General features: G+C 44.5%; 1 protein-coding gene across 1 annotated transcript in view; it reads left to right on the top strand.

Moving 5' to 3' along the window:
- LOC144763651 (uncharacterized) overlaps positions 1-21,799 on the top strand; it is a 504,573-nt gene that overhangs the window by 10,436 nt on the left and 472,338 nt on the right. Inside the window, 1 exon segment of the mRNA XM_078649485.1 lies at positions 13,236-13,761. Coding sequence (XP_078505611.1) covers positions 13,236-13,761 — 526 coding nt within the window.

Genomic DNA, 21,799 nt, shown 5'->3' with positions numbered 1-21,799 from the left:
TCAAAGGATAACAAGGCACGATCCTGTACCACGAAAGACAAGAACACAAAGAATAAAGAAAAATTTCCAGAGTGTTGGAAAACAGGCAAAAGAAAGAGCAAATGTTGGCCACTTTTCAAATCAGTGTTACATTCAAGGTATGCCAAGCAACTGCCAAAACACAACAAGATTTAACACAATGGTTTAGGTTGTGAAGGCAATCTACATAGTCGACGTTTCGATCCCTAGTGCTCAGTTAATTGGGACCATCATCAGGACTGACAAATTTACAGTATTTGCCTGTCAAGATAAAATATTTACAGTTTTTTAACCGCCTGTAGAGAAATGAAAGGAGGAAAAAAGCGAAAGAGAAAACTGTTTTAGAAATTAAACAATTTTGGCATGAAGAGAGTGTTCATTAGACCTGAAGACTGTTGGATCACATGCGGTAACAAAACTCATGTACTCGGATTCGACTTATTCGTGCCTACATATGTGATACACTCGTGGTGGGTTTGTTTAAAATAGACCGACGTGGTAGTGACTTGTGAACAGCTCCATGTATTGTTATAGTACAATGACCTATTGAGAATGGTATAGTAGTGAGAAAAAAAGGATTAATAAATAAGGATGAACATTGACACGAGCATTTATTGTGAACATGTTCTCAGTGGCTAAGACATGCAGTCGGCGTCCGTTGTGGGGTGATCGGAGGGGCGGGCAGTATGGGCTTACCCTGGGTCGGCGGGGATAGCGACCCTGTTGGTGGTGATGGGGGAAGAGAGAATGCGGGTCAGCCACCTGAAAAGAAACGGGATTTTTAGCATGGAGTGCTGCTAAGGGCGGGGCTGTGCGTGGCTCATGCTCCGGGGCGCAAATTACCTTAAGGACTCGTGGGGTCCAAGCTCCGCGTTGGGTAGCCTGGGACTCGTTGGTTATTCACGTTCCCTGTAGGGAAACGAATTCTGATCAGGAGATTGTACTGGCAACAGTGGCGCAAAGTCTAGGTTTTAGGAAGCCGGGACCTCTCGGAGTAACCGACTTGGTGCAATCTTACCTCGGGGCGTGGTTTTCGCGCTATGTCTCGGTCGACATAGTGGATCAGCGAGTGGGAGTCAATGTCCGGTACACCGCTGATTGTACACTGGAAGCCATTGCACTAAAGTAAGCGTGCAAAGCGTCAGTGGGGTGACGTCACCAATGGGCGCCATCTTGGAATGGGAGTGAATGGCAGGAGCTGAGCGCCATGTAGGGTGGGTCAGTGCGCGTTGCGGCTGAAGGGCCGTCCCGTACTATGAGGGTGGGCAGGGGGAAGGGGCGCCATCTTGAAAAGTGGAACCCATGGGTTAAGTATGAGCGCCTTATAGCGGGGACAATGGAAGAAGTGACATTTGTGCAAATACCGATAATTCCAATGGTGAAAAGGTGCTTATTTACAGTGCAAGTGCCAATCTATTTAGTGACATTTCTTTAAAACATTTCTTTAAAACTTCTCATTTTGTTTGACCAATACAAAACTTGTAAGAGCAATAAATCGTCCTTTGTCTATATAGTTCAGACGGTAATTTCAGAAAAGGGCAGCATTTAATATAGTCATTCAGAGGAGACTAGTCCAGTCCTCTAGGCGATTTAGGCCATTCCGAATGGTGTCAAATTGAATCATTGTTCTTAGTTCTTCCTTGTTCAGTAGCTGACCCAAATTACCCCCTCTTGGGGGAAGTTTCACGACTTTAAGGATGGACCATTTGATGTCATTCTCAGTGTGTCCTACCGCATTGTAGTGGTCCACCAGGGGGGCATTTGCAGTCCTGCATCTAATGCGGCTTCTGTGTTGGCAGATTCTGGTCTTTACTTTCTGCGTCGTTTGTCCCACGTAGAGTTTGGGACAGGGGCATTCAATAACATAAATCACATTTGATGTGTTACAATTTGAAAAAGATCGTCTTTCAAATGTGATGTGCTGGTGCGTGAATTTTGTGCCCTCCACCGTGAAGTCGCAAACATTACATCTTCCACATTTAGCATGACCTACAATGGGTGGCAAGCCCCAAGCTGTTTCAAGTGTATTCCCTTGTGTAGCGCCTGGGAGAGCTGCCCTCACCAGATGGTCTTTCAGATTTTTATTTTTCCGAAATGCGAAGAGGGGTTTGTCAATTTTGATACTCCCCACATTTAAAGTAGGCCAATGCTTCAGAATCGATTTTCGGATTTTGTTAGATATTGGAGAGAAGGTGGTAACACACGCTACTCTCTCTTTCTGGGTTCTTTCTTTTGAGGTTAACAGCACTTCCCGCGGGCAGTACCATGCACGTTTGGAAGCTTGTTTCACTATTCGTTTTGGGTAGCCTCTTTCTTTGAGTTTAGTGGACAGTACCTCTGCTTCTCTGAAGTAGTCTCTCTTATCAGAGCAGTTGCGCCTAATCCTTAGAAATTGCGAGTATGGCAGTGAATCTCTGAGGGCCCTGGGATGATTGCTTTTATAGTTCAGAAGCGTGTTACGCTCTGTTGGTTTACGAAATAGCTTTGTGAGAAGCTCACCTTCCGCATGGTAAATGGTGAGGTCTAGGAATGCTATTGAGGACTTGTCATGGGTAAGGGAAAAGGTAAGACCAAGGCAGTTATTATTGAGCCAGTGGAGAAACTGTAGTAATGTCTCAGAAGGCTGAGTCCAGATCATAAAAATGTCGTCTATATAGCGACGCCAAAGTTTTATGCCTGGATGGAACGGGTTGTCTGGCACCAAGATTGCGCCTGTTTCTAACTGGTCCATAAATAATATGGCCAGATTGGGGGCAAAAATAGCCCCCATAGATGTCCCCTTGATCTGTTGGTAGTAGGTGTTGTCAAAGAAGAAAAAGTTTTTTGTCAAACAGAGCTCGAGTAGTTGCAGAATGAATAGGGAGGGTACCCTATGTGGACGTGGCCGTGTATCTAAGATTTTTTGAATGACTAGCAAGGCAGCTGTTTGAGGGATGTTAGTATATAATGATTCTACATCTAAGGTGCACAGGGTTTCATACTGTGGGTCAAATTCCAAATGCTCAACAAGAGTAATCATAGACATGCTGTCTCTGATGTAGCAAGTTGTTGAGGGCACAAAACTTTTAATAAAAAAGTCAACATAAGCCCCTAGTGGTTCTAGCACGGAACCACATGCGGATACAATTGGGCGTCCAGGTGGGTTGGTGAGGTTTTTATGTATCTTCGGCAAAGTGTATATTACCGGGACACGTGGGGATTTAATGTTAAGAAAATTATATTCTTTCTTACTTAAATATCCCTCTGCACAAGCTTGGGACGTTAGTTCCTTAATGGTCTCCTGTATTCGACTGGTAGGATTGCCAGGGAGCCTTTGGTAGTGCTCAGTATTGTTTAGTTGACGCAAGATTTCATCTTTATAGGCCTCAATTTCCTGAATCACTATCCCTCCACCTTTATCTGCACTTTTGATGATTATGTTATTGTTGCCTTTTAGGGTATTGATAGCATTTTTTTCAGGCAGCGATATATTATAAGGGATGAATAGTTTCTGATTTTGAATCTGTGACAAGTCATTTAAAACTAGTTTTTCAAAAGTCACAATTTCCGCCGGTACCATAGAGGATGTGGGCGAAAAAGTAGAGGGAGGTCTACTTTTTCGCCCACATCCTCTATGGTACCGGCGGAAATTGTGACTTTTGAAAAACTAGTTTTAAATGACTTGTCACAGATTCAAAATCAGAAACTATTCATCCCTTATAATATATCGCTGCCTGAAAAAAATGCTATCAATACCCTAAAAGGCAACAATAACATAATCATCAAAAGTGCAGATAAAGGTGGAGGGATAGTGATTCAGGAAATTGAGGCCTATAAAGATGAAATCTTGCGTCAACTAAACAATACTGAGCACTACCAAAGGCTCCCTGGCAATCCTACCAGTCGAATACAGGAGACCATTAAGGAACTAACGTCCCAAGCTTGTGCAGAGGGATATTTAAGTAAGAAAGAATATAATTTTCTTAACATTAAATCCCCACGTGTCCCGGTAATATACACTTTGCCGAAGATACATAAAAACCTCACCAACCCACCTGGACGCCCAATTGTATCCGCATGTGGTTCCGTGCTAGAACCACTAGGGGCTTATGTTGACTTTTTTATTAAAAGTTTTGTGCCCTCAACAACTTGCTACATCAGAGACAGCATGTCTATGATTACTCTTGTTGAGCATTTGGAATTTGACCCACAGTATGAAACCCTGTGCACCTTAGATGTAGAATCATTATATACTAACATCCCTCAAACAGCTGCCTTGCTAGTCATTCAAAAAATCTTAGATACACGGCCACGTCCACATAGGGTACCCTCCCTATTCATTCTGCAACTACTCGAGCTCTGTTTGACAAAAAACTTTTTCTTCTTTGACAACACCTACTACCAACAGATCAAGGGGACATCTATGGGGGCTATTTTTGCCCCCAATCTGGCCATATTATTTATGGACCAGTTAGAAACAGGCGCAATCTTGGTGCCAGACAACCCGTTCCATCCAGGCATAAAACTTTGGCGTCGCTATATAGACGACATTTTTATGATCTGGACTCAGCCTTCTGAGACATTACTACAGTTTCTCCACTGGCTCAATAATAACTGCCTTGGTCTTACCTTTTCCCTTACCCATGACAAGTCCTCAATAGCATTCCTAGACCTCACCATTTACCATGCGGAAGGTGAGCTTCTCACAAAGCTATTTCGTAAACCAACAGAGCGTAACACGCTTCTGAACTATAAAAGCAATCATCCCAGGGCCCTCAGAGATTCACTGCCATACTCGCAATTTCTAAGGATTAGGCGCAACTGCTCTGATAAGAGAGACTACTTCAGAGAAGCAGAGGTACTGTCCACTAAACTCAAAGAAAGAGGCTACCCAAAACGAATAGTGAAACAAGCTTCCAAACGTGCATGGTACTGCCCGCGGGAAGTGCTGTTAACCCCAAAAGAAAGAACCCAGAAAGAGAGAGTAGCGTGTGTTACCACCTTCTCTCCAATATCTAACAAAATCCGAAAATCGATTCTGAAGCATTGGCCTACTTTAAATGTGGGGAGTATCAAAATTGACAAACCCCTCTTCGCATTTCGGAAAAATAAAAATCTGAAAGACCATCTGGTGAGGGCAGCTCTCCCAGGCGCTACACAAGGGAATACACTTGAAACAGCTTGGGGCTTGCCACCCATTGTAGGTCATGCTAAATGTGGAAGATGTAATGTTTGCGACTTCACGGTGGAGGGCACAAAATTCACGCACCAGCACATCACATTTGAAAGACGATCTTTTTCAAATTGTAACACATCAAATGTGATTTATGTTATTGAATGCCCCTGTCCCAAACTCTACGTGGGACAAACGACGCAGAAAGTAAAGACCAGAATCTGCCAACACAGAAGCCGCATTAGATGCAGGACTGCAAATGCCCCCCTGGTGGACCACTACAATGCGGTAGGACACACTGAGAATGACATCAAATGGTCCATCCTTAAAGTCGTGAAACTTCCCCCAAGAGGGGGTAATTTGGGTCAGCTACTGAACAAGGAAGAACTAAGAACAATGATTCAATTTGACACCATTCGGAATGGCCTAAATCGCCTAGAGGACTGGACTAGTCTCCTCTGAATGACTATATTAAATGCTGCCCTTTTCTGAAATTACCGTCTGAACTATATAGACAAAGGACGATTTATTGCTCTTACAAGTTTTGTATTGGTCAAACAAAATGAGAAGTTTTAAAGAAATGTTTTAAAGAAATGTCACTAAATAGATTGGCACTTGCACTGTAAATAAGCACCTTTTCACCATTGGAATTATCGGTATTTGCACAAATGTCACTTCTTCCATTGTCCCCGCTATAAGGCGCTCATACTTAACCCATGGGTTCCACTTTTCAAGATGGCGCCCCTTCCCCCTGCCCACCCTCATAGTACGGGACGGCCCTTCAGCCGCAACGCGCACTGACCCACCCTACATGGCGCTCAGCTCCTGCCATTCACTCCCATTCCAAGATGGCGCCCATTGGTGATGTCACCCCACTGACGCTTTGCACGCTTACTTTAGTGCAATGGCTTCCAGTGTACAATCAGCGGTGTACCGGACATTGACTCCCACTCGCTGATCCACTATGTCGACCGAGACATAGCGCGAAAACCACGCCCCGAGGTAAGATTGCACCAAGTCGGTTACTCCGAGAGGTCCCGGCTTCCTAAAACCTAGACTTTGCGCCACTGTTGCCAGTACAATCTCCTGATCAGAATTTGTTTCCCTACAGGGAACGTGAATAACCAACGAGTCCCAGGCTACCCAACGCGGAGCTTGGACCCCACGAGTCCTTAAGGTAATTTGCGCCCCGGAGCATGAGCCACGCACAGCCCCGCCCTTTGCAGCACTCCATGCTAAAAATCCCGTTTCTTTTCAGGTGGCTGACCCGCATTCTCTCTTCCCCCATCACCACCAACAGGGTCGCTATCCCCGCCGACCCAGGGTAAGCCCATACTGCCCGCCCCTCCGATCACCCCACAACGGACGCCGACTGCATGTCTTAGCCACTGAGAACATGTTCACAATAAATGCTCGCGTCAATGTTCATCCTTATTTATTAATCCTTTTTTTCTCACTACTATACCATTCTCAATAGGTCATTGTACTATAACAATACATGGAGCTGTTCACAAGTCACTACCACGTCGGTCTATTTTAAACAAACCCACCACGAGTGTATCACATATGTAGGCACGAATAAGTCGAATCCGAGTACATGAGTTTTGTTACCGCATGTGATCCAACAGTCTTCAGGTCTAATGAACACTCTCTTCATGCCAAAATTGTTTAATTTCTAAAACAGTTTTCTCTTTCGCTTTTTTCCTCCTTTCATTTCTCTACAGGCGGTTAAAAAACTGTAAATATTTTATCTTGACAGGTAAATACTGTAAATTTGTCAGTCCTGATGATGGTCCCAATTAACTGAGCACTAGGGATCGAAACGTCGACTATGTAGATTGCCTTCACAACCTAAACCATTGTGTTAAATCTTGTTGTGTTTTGGCAGTTGCTTGGCATACCTTGAATGTAACACTGATTTGAAAAGTGGCCAACATTTGCTCTTTCTTTTGCCTGTTTTCCAACACTCTGGAAATTTTTCTTTATTCTTTGTGTTCTTGTCTTTCGTGGTACAGGATCGTGTCTTGTTATCCTTTGAATTACAAGATTTACATTGTTGAAAAATAAAACGTCCTGTCCGGCTGGACAGTGACAAAATATAGTTTCCAATTATGGCCTATATTTCATCAATTTTTTGTTTTATCTAAAATGCTAAGGACCCCTGTTCTTGAATAATAGTATTTACCCACGGTCCGCAGCTAACTGGTTGGGTTACCTTGTTACAAAAAAAGTACTGCATTCTCTCCTGTCATGTCCCTTAGTGGGGATTCTTGGCTTCACACCCACACACACTCTAGGTACACATAGAGTAGGGAGTGCATAGTAGGAGTACGCCGTGGCTAGGGCGACTGCCTCCGGAATCTGGGGATCATGGTTCGATCCCCGGCACCAGCGGCAGATTAGCCCAGCACCATGTGATTCTGGCCAATAGCTTGCTTAATCTTCCCGACAGCCCCCAGCGCCTAGAGACCCTTAAGGGTGATTGTGCGCTTTACAAATGTGGATTATATTATATTGCTGCCTTGCTCATACGTCTGCATATATACACTGTTTTAGCACCATGGTAGAACTATATCTACTATTTACGTGCTTGTAATCACTTTCAGCTGCTTCGGTCTACTGATTATTGCAGCTTATGTATTCAATGCAAGAATAACGTTGGTTCAGTAAATATATTGACAACGTCCCACTCTGTATTCTCTGTATATTTCTCTGAGAGCAAGTAAGCTTGAGTGACTGAGCGAAAGGTTCTGTTCTGTTTCCACGATCCCTGAGGGGTCAGGGTTGTCACATTCAGTGGTTGCCAGAAACCATTCGCTTCCTGGTAAGGTTAGGGAGTCTTATGGTGGCACTTTGAGCTAGCTGGTCTCTAGGCCAACTCATCCTGCGGAGGTGCCCGGAGCCAGTATAGGCACTTATCCAAAGTTTATGTTGTCCAACAAACGTGCAGCTCCTACGGATTAGTGGGAACTACACGACACACCTGTTCCTTCCACCAGACCACAAATACATTTGCAGAGCTGGGAGAGCAGGTGCCCATTGCTGTTCCTGAGATTTGTCTGTAATATCTATCTTTAAATATGAAAATATTATTATTTTGGCAAAAGTCATGGTCCCAAGCATCCATGTATAGTCATATGGAGATATTGGTCTATTGCAAAAAGCATTTTCGTAGGCTCTTAGACCTTGCGTGTGTGGTACACATAATTAGCAAGATCACATCCTAGGTAATTGTCAAATATGATTGTCTCCTGTGTTTATCTTTCGTGGAAAATTCTCTCTATCTATACAATATGATGGGAGGCTCTCCACAAGAATCAGCAATAAATGGTTTTAGTTTATTGCTATGTTTTCCAGTAAACTATTGTTGGTGGGCAGTATACGCCCCCCTTGTGCTTGCATACATTTGTTAGAAGGTAAAAGCATGGTACAGTAGAGGGTAGTGTTTTACACAAATGAAAATGTTGCCATTGCCATTCCCATTTCACAACAATCCGTATTTAATAATTATTGAAAAGCCTTTTGTTCATAATTGCAAACAATCATTAAAACCACATTCTTGCCCCTTATCGTATGACATTGGTACTTATGTTGTCATTACATAATGTGTTAATGGCCTCCCTTTGTCCATTACTCAAGTTGTATCTGATTCTTCCCTTCTTGCCTTGACTGGTGAACAATTTATTTGAACAAGTCTTTGGCGACCAAGTCACTAAAGACATCCAGATTATCATGAGACAGGAAGGAGTTATATGCAGCTTGCTTTTTGAAGCGAGTTAGGCTTCCCTGATCTATCTGTGCCTCCTTTCCCAGCAATGCTTCTCGCTCTTTCGTTGCACATATATTTCCATTATCCAGACCAGCCAATGTCATGAAGTATCAGCGTCTCTTGAACACAAGTCATGTTTTCTGTATTGGGCTCCCCTATTCTCAAGTTCATTGGCTTCGGTCTGATTTTATGTTGATATCTTAGAAACGGAAATATGTCAATTCTACATGAACTGTGATCTAAGTCCCTACTGGGGTAGAAATATAAGTCAAGGTTCTGCATATTTAGTTAATCCTTTGTCAGTTAATGTTGTGATGAGTTAATAATGGAGAATTAATTCATATCTCGCCTTGCTCTATCACCTTTCTCTTCCTATGGGGTGAGTTATCTTTTTGTCTTCCATTTGCTCTTTCCTGTCTTTCTCTTCCTCTGTTTGTGCCTCTTGCTTTTGTTTTTCCTTTTTTATGATATTCCATTGTCCGTCCTTGTCTTAGTAACCCGTACTCAGCGAAAAAAGTGGCAAGTAGGTTTTTTTCCTACGTAGTTGCTAGCAGAGTCGTCTGAGTCACCTTCTGAGCTTGATTCCTCTGTCAAAAGTTCATGTCGTCTTTGTGTCAATGGAATTTTGACTGCTCTCCTTACTTATTCGTATCATCTTACAAAGTTTAAGACTCTTCCAGGACAGTAGTAAAATTTCGTCTATTGTAGCTATTACCTCTTTCTTATCACTTGTTCATCATTCTCGTTGTACTTAAGTTCAGCGCTTATTTTCAAGTGCAACACATGTGAGGTTGGAGAACTCCATCAGACTGCAGACTTAGAACTGTAACAAAAAAAACAAGTTAGCAGGCCTTTTCCATCTATGAACTCCTGATCTGGAACAACATCCCTGTATCCATCAGGACCGCCCAACATTGCTCCCGTTTAGGAAAGAGTTGAGGGCTTCCTTCTTTAAAAATAATTTATGTTCATCTTTGGCTCTAGCTTCAGGCTAGGTTTGCAGTATAGAAATAACATATACATACATACATAAAGAAGCTGGCCTAGCCTACACTAACGTTTGAATACTTTTGAAAAAACTCTTGTGAAAATGTTCATGGGAGAGTTGAGAATGTTTATCCCACCAGAGCACCCCTGGCATCCAGTGAAGATTTTAATGTTGTTTTATCAAGAGTAACAAGTCCACCTTTTAAGCCACTACATCACTGCAAGCCTTAATGTGGATAGTTGTCTATCTTGTGATGTATTCCTATAGGTTCTGTATCGATCCCCCTATTCCTGACCCTATTCTGGTTAACAAATTAACTAGCAGCCATCCCATGATGCAGAAAACGTGGAGAAGCGTGGCTCAGTGGTTAGAGGCGGCAGACCCGGAAGCTGAGATCGGCCGTGGACCAGGGTTCGATTCCCCGCCTCGGCGGGTCTCGGGCTCAAAAATTCCACGGACTCGACAATTCTCGCTCCGGTGCCTACTCGACTCACGGGGTCACACTCTGCGACTCTGGGCAATAGCTTGCTTAATCTCCACTACGGCCCCTCGCGGCGGGATGCCTGGCTTTCACCTTGTGGATACCCTGCCGGGGTATCTCACAGGGGAATACCAGGACGGGTTCCCTAAGCAAGCGCCTTGAGACCCCTGGGTGATTTGTGCGCTATATAAATCGAAATACATTTACATTTACATTTACAAAACCCCCATGATGCAGGAACCGTTATCTGATAAAGCCACACTACGGCACAGGAACGTGTTATCTGATTAGGTCATAACGCTTGCCATCTAATTAGACAAGCGATATTCCTCCAGCCCCTGATAAGGCATACGGAGTTCTCAAAACAAATCAAACCTATGACAACCTGGGAAAAACCCTGCGGCCATTGTTTTGATTTCATCGAGAACTTCAGCAAAAGAATGTGCTAACGACCAAGTCGTATGACATCCTTATTGACGTATCTATGTCCATCCTTACGTAAATCTCGGCACCTTAAAGGTATAAATATTACCGATATTGCCCTATGCAAACACACGCGGTGGTGACGAGATCGGAGCAGCCAGACTTGCCGAAGCCCAGAGCAGAGCAGACCCCGCTGGCGCAGCCCCGCCTTCCTGACGTGCTGAGAACGAGACGCTGCTTTCTCCTGCCGAGAAATCCAGCACCGGCGCTTCCGGGTAGCCCTCGCAGGCAGCCTGGAATATCGAGACCAGAGACGAGAGATACCATCCCTCATTCATCCTAGATTCCAGGTACAGAACTGAATAACCCCTCGCAGAGAATTCTTTAGTCAGTCACTTGGCAAAACAAACTTAACTTAAACTGTAACTTTCTATCCCCCCCCACGTATTAGGCTTAGGTCAGGTACACGGGGTAGGCGTAGTTAGAAACACCAGTTGAGTACGATTAGTCAAATGTATATGTGTATGTATCTATTTTATTCATTTTAAACCTTCATATGGCTTAGAAACCATATCAATGTTTTTACAGTATTATTTTATACTTCTGCTTTTAATGTATGCACTTTACTTAACCATAAGTATTGCGATAATATCGATCCATTTCTCTTGCATGAGAAAAGAGACTGATCAATAAATAACATCTTTTATTGAACACGCCCGTCTCTTCCTTTTCTCTACAATCTGGTGAGACTAAGAATGCACGTACTGACTGAGTAAAATAAGTCGTCTTTTGTTTTCACACGACTCTAGAGATACACTCTTGATTAGGGGAGAGCAAAGTTGTCATGTTCTATGGTTGTCAGAAACTAAATCCCTTCTTGTCTATCCAGGGAGGTTCAACTCCTCCTTGCCTATTCGAGAAAGTTTCTAGTGAACTCTGAGCTAGCTGGCAAACCCAAAACTTTAAGTCTAATATCGACAGTAGTAGACCTAGTTAACGTTTGGTCTAGGCCTATACTATTGAAGGTATTATTCCAATGCGCAGAGCCTATTGGGATAATAGGAACTACACTACAATCTAGTAGCAGTCTCTTCCTCAAACAGTTAGCAAACTACATGACCCATTAGTAGTTTGACAGTTCCTGCAAGTCTACAAAGACAAAGTTAAATATGCATCCAGTGTTAAACATGCACTCACGCTCTACATTATCAGAATTGAAAATGTATGAAAAATAAGACTGTTTTTTGCCGTAATTTGCGTAATCGTGTTACGCAAAGCTCAGCGTAAAAATTTTCTGTGAGCACGCAGAATTCTGCAAACACGCGGAATTGCTTCTTCTGCCCCTTCACAATGCTTTTTTCCTGTTCGCGAACGCTGTTTGCGTGCTCGGGGGGAAATATCTTGCGAACACACATTTTGAAAGCGTGAACAAGCAAAAAATTCTACAACGCCGCGGATTGCGGAGGTTTTGGCAATTCCACTTTCTCCGAGGAATGCGAAATTACCCAAATTCCACAAATTCCGCAAGTGGAACTGAATTTACCGCCCAGGCCGAGCGGAGACACCACATAGAAATACCACAGGCTGAGTCCACATGTGATAAAGATGCAACCATGGATTTTCTACCCAACGTACCTCTAGTAGATATTTGTAAAGCAGAAACATGTGGTCTGTGCATCCTTTCATAAAATATTTCTCTGGTGACATCAACATATTCGGTCGTTGAGGTATGTGGGTCCGTTGTTGTTGAGGGATTTGTAGGCGCGGGTGAGGAGTTTGAAGGTGATCCTCTTCTCGACGGGGAGCAAGTGGATGCTTCGTAGATGTTGGGTCATATGTTTGTGGCGTGGTGTCCCTAGAATGAACCTGGCTGTGGCGTTCTGAACCTTACCGGTTCTTTTAAGTTATGGCACAACCTGTGATGTGCCACAGCTGGCTGCAAATGGAAAATGTTACTCTCTTGCAAATACTGTCAGCTTGTCATGTTGCAGGCTCACATGCATCACCCACTTGCTGTATGGTTGGAAAGTATACAGGTTGCTCAGATTAAGCAGTTTATTTTTTTTATTTTACACATATAAGCAGTTGTACTCCGATGGAGAAAACAACACAATGATTTTAATTGGAGTCTGCGCACTGATGCATTATGCCTTTCTGGTATGGGATTACGAGTCGTTCTCCAGAACTCAATCTTAAATTAGTTATTTTTAGTAGTCAGAACCCAACCCATGAGAGATCACCACATGTGAACTGTAGAACTACAAGCAGCAAATGATTGTTTACAGGTAGTAACATTTTCCTTCCTTCCTAGATATTATTGTCCACCTTTCTCATATTATAACCGTGCATTTCTTTCAAGAAATATTTCCCATGTATAATTCTCAGTGTTCATTTTATTCTGCAGCACAGCAGTCGCAGACAGAAAGTATGAATGGGAAAGAAAAACGTAAAGCTTCTGGAGGAAGGATGAATTTTGCTTATAAAATGAATGAAGGAAAACACCAAGGAATACAGAGGAGGGAGAATTTTAACAATCAAACACTACTTACATGGCAGAAAAGAATAGGCACCAGTCTAAGAGCTTATGCCTGTGCTGAGTGTAAGAAAACATTTACTGGAAAGACGCATTTTCTACTGCACGAACAAAGGCACACAGATCGGTATCCCTACACTGAGCATGAAATGAGGTTTGCTGATAAGGCAACACATGAAAAAACTCACAAAGGAGAGCGGCCCTTTCACTGCAATATCTGTGAGAAAAGTTTTACTCAGAAGGGAAATCTTCTACAACATCAAAGCGTACACACAGGAGAGAAGCCTTATCACTGCACTGTGTGTTCTAAACCCTTTTCTCAGAAGGCGACCCTTGTACGGCATCAAAGAACTCACACAGGAGAGAGGCCTTATCACTGCACTGTGTGTTCCAAGAGGTTTTCTCGAAAGGCGACCCTTGTACAACATCAAAGCGTACACACAGAAGAGAGGCTTTATCACTGCACTGTGTGTTCCAAGGGCTTTACTCTTAAGGCAGCCCTTGTATGCCATCAAAGCATACACACAGGAGAGGGGCCTTATCACTGCACTCGGTGTTCCAAGAGATTTTCTCGGAAGGCGACCCTTGTACGGCATCAAAGCGTACACAGGCCAGAGGCTTTATCACTGCACCGTGTGTAGCAAGATATTTGATCTTAAGGCAAGCCTTGTACGCCATCAAAGAACACACAGGCGACGGCCATGACGCCGTACAGGATATGGAAACTGCTGTAAACAAAAGGTGTTGCTCAGTAACCTCAAGTAACACATACAAGATGGAATCCTTCTCGAAGCACTGCCAAAAAACATTCATTTAAAAAAAGAAATGTGATTTTTTACATCATCTAAGAATCTACAGCTAAAGTTAGACCTCTTATGACATCTAACAATCCTTCTGGGCTGAGATCCTCCCTTTCCTCTGAATGTCAGAAGAGCTTTGAGTTAAAGGACAAACTCTAACATTTGCAGCGTCTCCAAACAGAATGTAGGTTCTTCAACGTCACTAACGTCACTTCACCAAGCAACAAACTTCACAGAGGCTGCTTCACTGCGAATTAAACCTGTCAGACTCTCATGAAATGTGTGCAGTGTTGAGGACATGTTACCAAGTGTGGATCATAAACTATCCTGATAGACATAACTTCTGGGACTCAACAAAAAATTATTGAAAGACCTGAGCACATGGGAAAAAGAAACTAGGAGAAGAAATACGAATCAAAAACCACTTGAGGACAAAAAATATAAACTCCTTTCATCACTAAAGCAGGAAGTTCTACTCCCTATCAGTATCTTCAGACCCGCTGTGTAAATATTCTGTACAACCCATCCAGGCTGAGAGAACAAAAGAGGATTCATGGCTGTCTAGATTCTAACAACATACAAAGTTGGCACCAACCATATAATTCTGCAGTTTCAACTGCCGAGACTGTGACACATTTCACAATGTTTTGAGATGGTTTATTCTGGTGAGAATTTTCTTTTTTTTTATAATCAATTTTATTATCATTTTGAAAAGAAAGAAAAAAAGACAGCATACATCTTACACAGTAAAGCCAATTCCATCTCCAACAAACAGTAAGAAACCCCACTGTGTGGGTAGGAGTATTTATGCAAGCCACCCAAGCTGGAAAGCAGCACCCCGTTACATGGGACAGCCAAAACTGACAATTTAAAACAGTAGGTTCAGCCATTTGCCCCAAACCCTATGGCACCTCGTAGGACAACCATGTTCCTCCTGGGCCACGCACCAATCCACTCCCTGGTGCGAATTTCACAGGGTAGGGGGGTTGGGCTGGGCCCAGGCCACTGCAATATCTCATTTAGCCACAGCGACCGCCGTTCCCAGAAAATGTTTGTCCGCTCTAGAGCCGTCCAAACCTTCAAATACACCCAGAAGAAGACGTAAGGGATTGTGTGGGTCCTTCCGACCCAAGGTCTGTGTGAGCTCAGATTCCACCACGGACCAAAAGGGGTAAAGGCCTGGGCAAAGCAAACCATGTGGTAGAAGTCGGCTGGAGTTTTGGTTCGCTATTTTGGTGAGAATAAAATACACAAAAACTAACGTTCACATACATTACAAAACAAAGCACATTGTCTGATAAAGACACTGTAAGGAGTATTTCATCTCTAAACTATCCTAAAGGATAATCAACCGCGGCAGGAATTAAGTCACTGCACTGGCTTCCCATCCAGCAGCGGGTGGAATTTAAGGCCTTATGCCTGGTTCACAAAGCACTTTATGGTGGAGGTGCTGAGGATATCCCAAAAAAAAATCCTACCTTATACCCCCCCCAAGTACCCTTTGATCTGCTAATTTGGGCCTTATCCAGATTGCTAAGATCAGACGGGCAAGATGGGATGGCAGGACTTTATCAAGTTGTGCAGCAAAGTTATGGAACAAAATGCCTATGGCCATGAAATTTCAATCTAATCAGCAGGTCTTTAGGAAGGACTTGAAAACATGGCTGTTCACTTCCACATAGTCCCCTGGTAACACAGGCCATACTTCCTTTCTACATACACTAGCGCCAAGACGCCACGGCAATCGAGCGCTCTATAAACATATATCCTATCCTATCCTATTTGGGCAAGTGCTGGAGCTTGCTGTGGCTGGTAGCAAGCCCTGGATCTGCAGTGACGTGTGGATCTCTAGGAATGAACTAAGTAGCAATTGTGGCATGTATGTGTGTGCAATGAAGAGACGCCCTGGGGGCTAAGTGAATGATGAGACTAGGAATTGATACAGAAAAGGGGGTGGTGATGAACAGAGTGTCTGAATTAAGCAGACCACTCTTACCCAGTCCAAAGATCAGGGCTTGATCCATCACCGTTATTTATCTCACTGCCCCATCCCAGCTCAGAACCTGGCTATATGCAAATTAGTCTGTCCCTGGCCCAGTGCATCATGGTCCCCGGAAGCTTGTTTCCTTCCCAGTGTAAGAATTGGCTTTTGTAGTCTGGTCTGCCCTGTTCCCATGATGCACTGGGCCAGGGACAGACTAATTTGCATACAGCCAGGTTCTGAAACTGGGATGGTGCAATGAGCTAAAAAACGGTGTTGGATCTAGCCCTGATCTCTTGACTGGGTGAGAGTACTCTGCTTAATTCAGAGACTCTGTCCATCACCACCCCTTGTTGTAAATTATTTTGTCCACCCTAAGCGTGGAAGGGTATACTCAGATGTGAGTCCCTTGCTCATTGCACCATCAGGATTCAAGCAAGCCGGGCCGAAGACGCCTGAAATGGCAGAAACCGGTCCCCGGAAGCTTGTTTCCTTCCCAGTGTAAGAATTGGCTTTTGTAGTCTGGTCTGCCCTGTTCCCATGATGCACTGGGCCAGGGACAGACTAATTTGCATACAGCCAGGTTCTGAAACTGGGATGGTGCAATGAGCTAAAAAACGGTGTTGGATCTAGCCCTGATCTCTTGACTGGGTGAGAGTACTCTGCTTAATTCAGAGACTCTGTCCATCACCACCCCTTGTTGTAAATTATTTTGTCCACCCTAAGCGTGGAAGGGTATACTCAGATGTGAGTCCCTTGCTCATTGCACCATCAGGATTCAAGCAAGCCGGGCCGAAGACGCCTGAAATGGCAGAAACCGGTCCCCGGAAGCTTGTTTCCTTCCCAGTGTAAGAATTGGCTTTTGTAGTCTGGTCTGCCCTGTTCCCATGATGCACTGGGCCAGGGACAGACTAATTTGCATACAGCCAGGTTCTGAAACTGGGATGGTGCAATGAGCTAAAAAACGGTGTTGGATCTAGCCCTGATCTCTTGACTGGGTGAGAGTACTCTGCTTAATTCAGAGACTCTGTCCATCACCACCCCTTGTTGTAAATTATTTTGTCCACCCTAAGCGTGGAAGGGTATACTCAGATGTGAGTCCCTTGCTCATTGCACCATCAGGATTCAAGCAAGCCGGGCCGAAGACGCCTGAAATGGCAGAAACCGGTCCCCGGAAGCTTGTTTCCTTCCCAGTGTAAGAATTGGCTTTTGTAGTCTGGTCTGCCCTGTTCCCATGATGCACTGGGCCAGGGACAGACTAATTTGCATACAGCCAGGTTCTGAAACTGGGATGGTGCAATGAGCTAAAAAACAGTGTTGGATCTAGCCCTGATCTCTTGACTGGGTGAGAGTACTCTGCTTAATTCAGAGACTCTGTCCATCACCACCCCTTGTTGTAAATTATTTTGTCCACCCTAAGCGTGGAAGGGTATACTCAGATGTGAGTCCCTTGCTCATTGCACCATCAGGATTCAAGCAAGCCGGGCCGAAGACGCCTGAAATGGCAGAAACCGGTCCCCGGAAGCTTGTTTCCTTCCCAGTGTAAGAATTGGCTTTTGTAGTCTGGTCTGCCCTGTTCCCATGATGCACTGGGCCAGGGACAGACTAATTTGCATACAGCCAGGTTCTGAAACTGGGATGGTGCAATGAGCTAAAAAACGGTGTTGGATCTAGCCCTGATCTCTTGACTGGGTGAGAGTACTCTGCTTAATTCAGAGACTCTGTCCATCACCACCCCTTGTTGTAAATTATTTTGTCCACCCTAAGCGTGGAAGGGTATACTCAGATGTGAGTCCCTTGCTCATTGCACCATCAGGATTCAAGCAAGCCGGGCCGAAGACGCCTGAAATGGCAGAAACCGGTCCCCGGAAGCTTGTTTCCTTCCCAGTGTAAGAATTGGCTTTTGTAGTCTGGTCTGCCCTGTTCCCATGATGCACTGGGCCAGGGACAGACTAATTTGCATACAGCCAGGTTCTGAAACTGGGATGGTGCAATGAGCTAAAAAACGGTGTTGGATCTAGCCCTGATCTCTTGACTGGGTGAGAGTACTCTGCTTAATTCAGAGACTCTGTCCATCACCACCCCTTGTTGTAAATTATTTTGTCCACCCTAAGCGTGGAAGGGTATACTCAGATGTGAGTCCCTTGCTCATTGCACCATCAGGATTCAAGCAAGCCGGGCCGAAGACGCCTGAAATGGCAGAAACCGGTCCCCGGAAGCTTGTTTCCTTCCCAGTGTAAGAATTGGCTTTTGTAGTCTGGTCTGCCCTGTTCCCATGATGCACTGGGCCAGGGACAGACTAATTTGCATACAGCCAGGTTCTGAAACTGGGATGGTGCAATGAGCTAAAAAACGGTGTTGGATCTAGCCCTGATCTCTTGACTGGGTGAGAGTACTCTGCTTAATTCAGAGACTCTGTCCATCACCACCCCTTGTTGTAAATTATTTTGTCCACCCTAAGCGTGGAAGGGTATACTCAGATGTGAGTCCCTTGCTCATTGCACCATCAGGATTCAAGCAAGCCGGGCCGAAGACGCCTGAAATGGCAGAAACCGGTCCCCGGAAGCTTGTTTCCTTCCCAGTGTAAGAATTGGCTTTTGTAGTCTGGTCTGCCCTGTTCCCATGATGCACTGGGCCAGGGACAGACTAATTTGCATACAGCCAGGTTCTGAAACTGGGATGGTGCAATGAGCTAAAAAACGGTGTTGGATCTAGCCCTGATCTCTTGACTGGGTGAGAGTACTCTGCTTAATTCAGAGACTCTGTCCATCACCACCCCTTGTTGTAAATTATTTTGTCCACCCTAAGCGTGGAAGGGTATACTCAGATGTGAGTCCCTTGCTCATTGCACCATCAGGATTCAAGCAAGCCGGGCCGAAGACGCCTGAAATGGCAGAAACCGGTCCCCGGAAGCTTGTTTCCTTCCCAGTGTAAGAATTGGCTTTTGTAGTCTGGTCTGCCCTGTTCCCATGATGCACTGGGCCAGGGACAGACTAATTTGCATACAGCCAGGTTCTGAAACTGGGATGGTGCAATGAGCTAAAAAACGGTGTTGGATCTAGCCCTGATCTCTTGACTGGGTGAGAGTACTCTGCTTAATTCAGAGACTCTGTCCATCACCACCCCTTGTTGTAAATTATTTTTTTTTGAGACTAGGAATTGGGCGCCTCAGCTAAAGCTGTGATACTGGATTATTGTCAAGAGCAAGCCAGCGGGTCACAAGATTGTTACAGCTGCGTTGGCACATTTACGGCATATCAGCCAGACATAAAACTTTATTCGGCTTACATAGGCTCTAAAAGTACAAGTTACTAGCATATCAGACTCAAAATTAATTTACTAAAACACAGTTATTTTTTGGCGACAGATGTTTGTCCCACGCAGTAAAATCAGTGCGAACAGCACCACGCACAGTGCAAGAGGGAACTGCATCTTTCCGCCGCTTGAATAGAAGTTCTACTAGAGTGTGGAAAAGTAAATTTTGCCATGTTGTATGTGCCTACGTGTTCCCCATATTTTGTTATATGTGCATGATCGATATGCATGTATTCCCCTCTGATCGATTAAAGACGCAATTACAGTTGTGTCCATCTCTAGTATGCCAGTTTCCAGTCATCGTGAAAGCAACGAATATTAGGCCTATGTAAACCTACGTTGCCACATTTTACAGTGTGCACGTTAATTCATTGAATTGTCCCCGTTTCTAGGCCTCAAAAGGGCCCGGACTCAGATTCAGCTCCTGTCTTCTGAACCCTCTCCGAGGAGCGATACAGCCCCCACCTGCATCCCTGACCCTTCACTTACTTCTTGCCATGCAGTGCCCGGCCCGGCCTGGCTCTGCCTCCCAGTCTGCCAAGAGTATGTTATGTTTCTAGTTATCAATCCAGCCCTCCTTCTCTGCATTCCTAAGCTACTGAATCGCATCAATAGTTTCCGTCATGGTCTAGCCTTTATGTCTCCATGTAAGAGAAATACTGTATTAATGTTCATAGAATATTCCTCGCACACGCAATACATATAGAATTATGCATACACCCGTCTTAGAGTCTATTAGCCTTTGCCCTGATAACTTTTGGATTCTATCAACATGTACTCTAAACACCAGATACTAGATATGCCTGGGTACATGTCGCTCTGACACTCCAGACTTTAGTCTCCTCTTCTAGCGCAGAAGACATAGCCCCCAGTTCTCCCTGGTAACACGTCATTGCCCGTTTGCGCGCACCATTAGGTTAAAGGTTCCAGCTGCTCAGGTAGCCCCCTCCATGTTTCCGCCCCGTTTATGACATATTCTGTTACGTTTACATCACATGTCTATGTATACGCCCTGTACACGCCTTCTTGTTACATCATTTTGCCCTTATCTTTCGCGACTGCTACGAATCCACGCCTACTGCTACGCCTACTGTATTGAATGTAATGTATTTGTTTAAGTATATATACTGTACACCCATATTAAAAGTTATCCCTATTATTCCCAGATCCTGCCCCCGGCAGCTGCCTTCATTCCCTTCCCGTGCAGGCTGTCCTGTTCCTGTCCTTTATGCCTGATTAAAGCCTGTAAACTCCAGCTACCTCGAATCCTGACTCTTATTTATTGAGCTATCTGTTTATATGAGTATCCTGAAAAATAGAACCGGTAATTAATTATTTATTTACCACATAATGGCGCCGAACAGGGACTTGCCCTTTCCCCACGCGCCGGAGAAGCCACGCAGGCCCCCTGATCCTCTGCAGCCGTGACGGAACCATACCGTGCACGTGCAGATATTTCTGCTTCAAGTATCCCTCAGGCCCACGGAGGAGACGGAGGTTGCGGTCCAGCGTCCAGACGAGGCGGTGGAAGAACGCGGCGAGTCCCGACCAGAGCCCAAGCCAAGAGTCCAAGGTCCGAGGTATCCGGAGGCCCACCTGTAACTGAAGTCCGAAGTTCGTCAGTCCGTCGTCGTAGCAGTCCAGTCCAGTCCGAGGCCTTCCGTTCTTGCTGCCCGGTGAGTACCGTTGCTGGGGTAGTATCTAGACAGGGTCAATTAATTTGTCTCTGGTCCGTGGGTTTGGGTACGCAGATCCAACACGAAGTGTTCACCTAGGTGGATGCGGGTCCTGACGTGTCTCTTTATGAGACCGGTAAGTTTCGTGCTGTTTTAGCAGTGCATCTAGTTATTCTAGTAAGTTCTGTTCTCGAGAAATTTATGTGTTCTGTCCGAACTGTTATTTTAAATGTTATTTTCATGTGTTTTCAATGTCGTGGTATGAGTGATTCGTTTTTCAGTTACTATTGTGTTTATCGTGTATTGTATTGTGTCCAGACTCCAGCCTAAATTATGCCTTTGTTCTCGAAATTACGTCAGTTAAGAACTAGAAAAGGTCTGCTAGAGGAAGCAGTTCCTGTCCCGCCTAGGGACAGTCCAGGTCATTTTATGTATCATAAGCATGGCTTAGGTGCCATATTATATCTAGATTTATGGGTGGAGTACACCAAGGAATTAGAAGAGAAATATAGATGGCCCATGTCAGGTACATGGGATGCCGAGTGCATCATGCGAGTAGAAGAAGCATTATGGAAAAAGAAAGCCAGACAGTCCCAGAAGGATGCCATCGAGTTATGGCGCAAAGAATCTCATAAAAGAACAGAAAAAGAAATCAGAAAGACA

The sequence above is a fragment of the Lissotriton helveticus genome, chromosome 1_1 (genome assembly GCF_964261635.1).
Source record: "Lissotriton helveticus chromosome 1_1, aLisHel1.1, whole genome shotgun sequence".
In the NCBI taxonomy this organism is placed as follows: Eukaryota; Metazoa; Chordata; class Amphibia; order Caudata; family Salamandridae; genus Lissotriton; species Lissotriton helveticus.
This window is presented reverse-complemented; position numbering and strand designations above follow the sequence as displayed.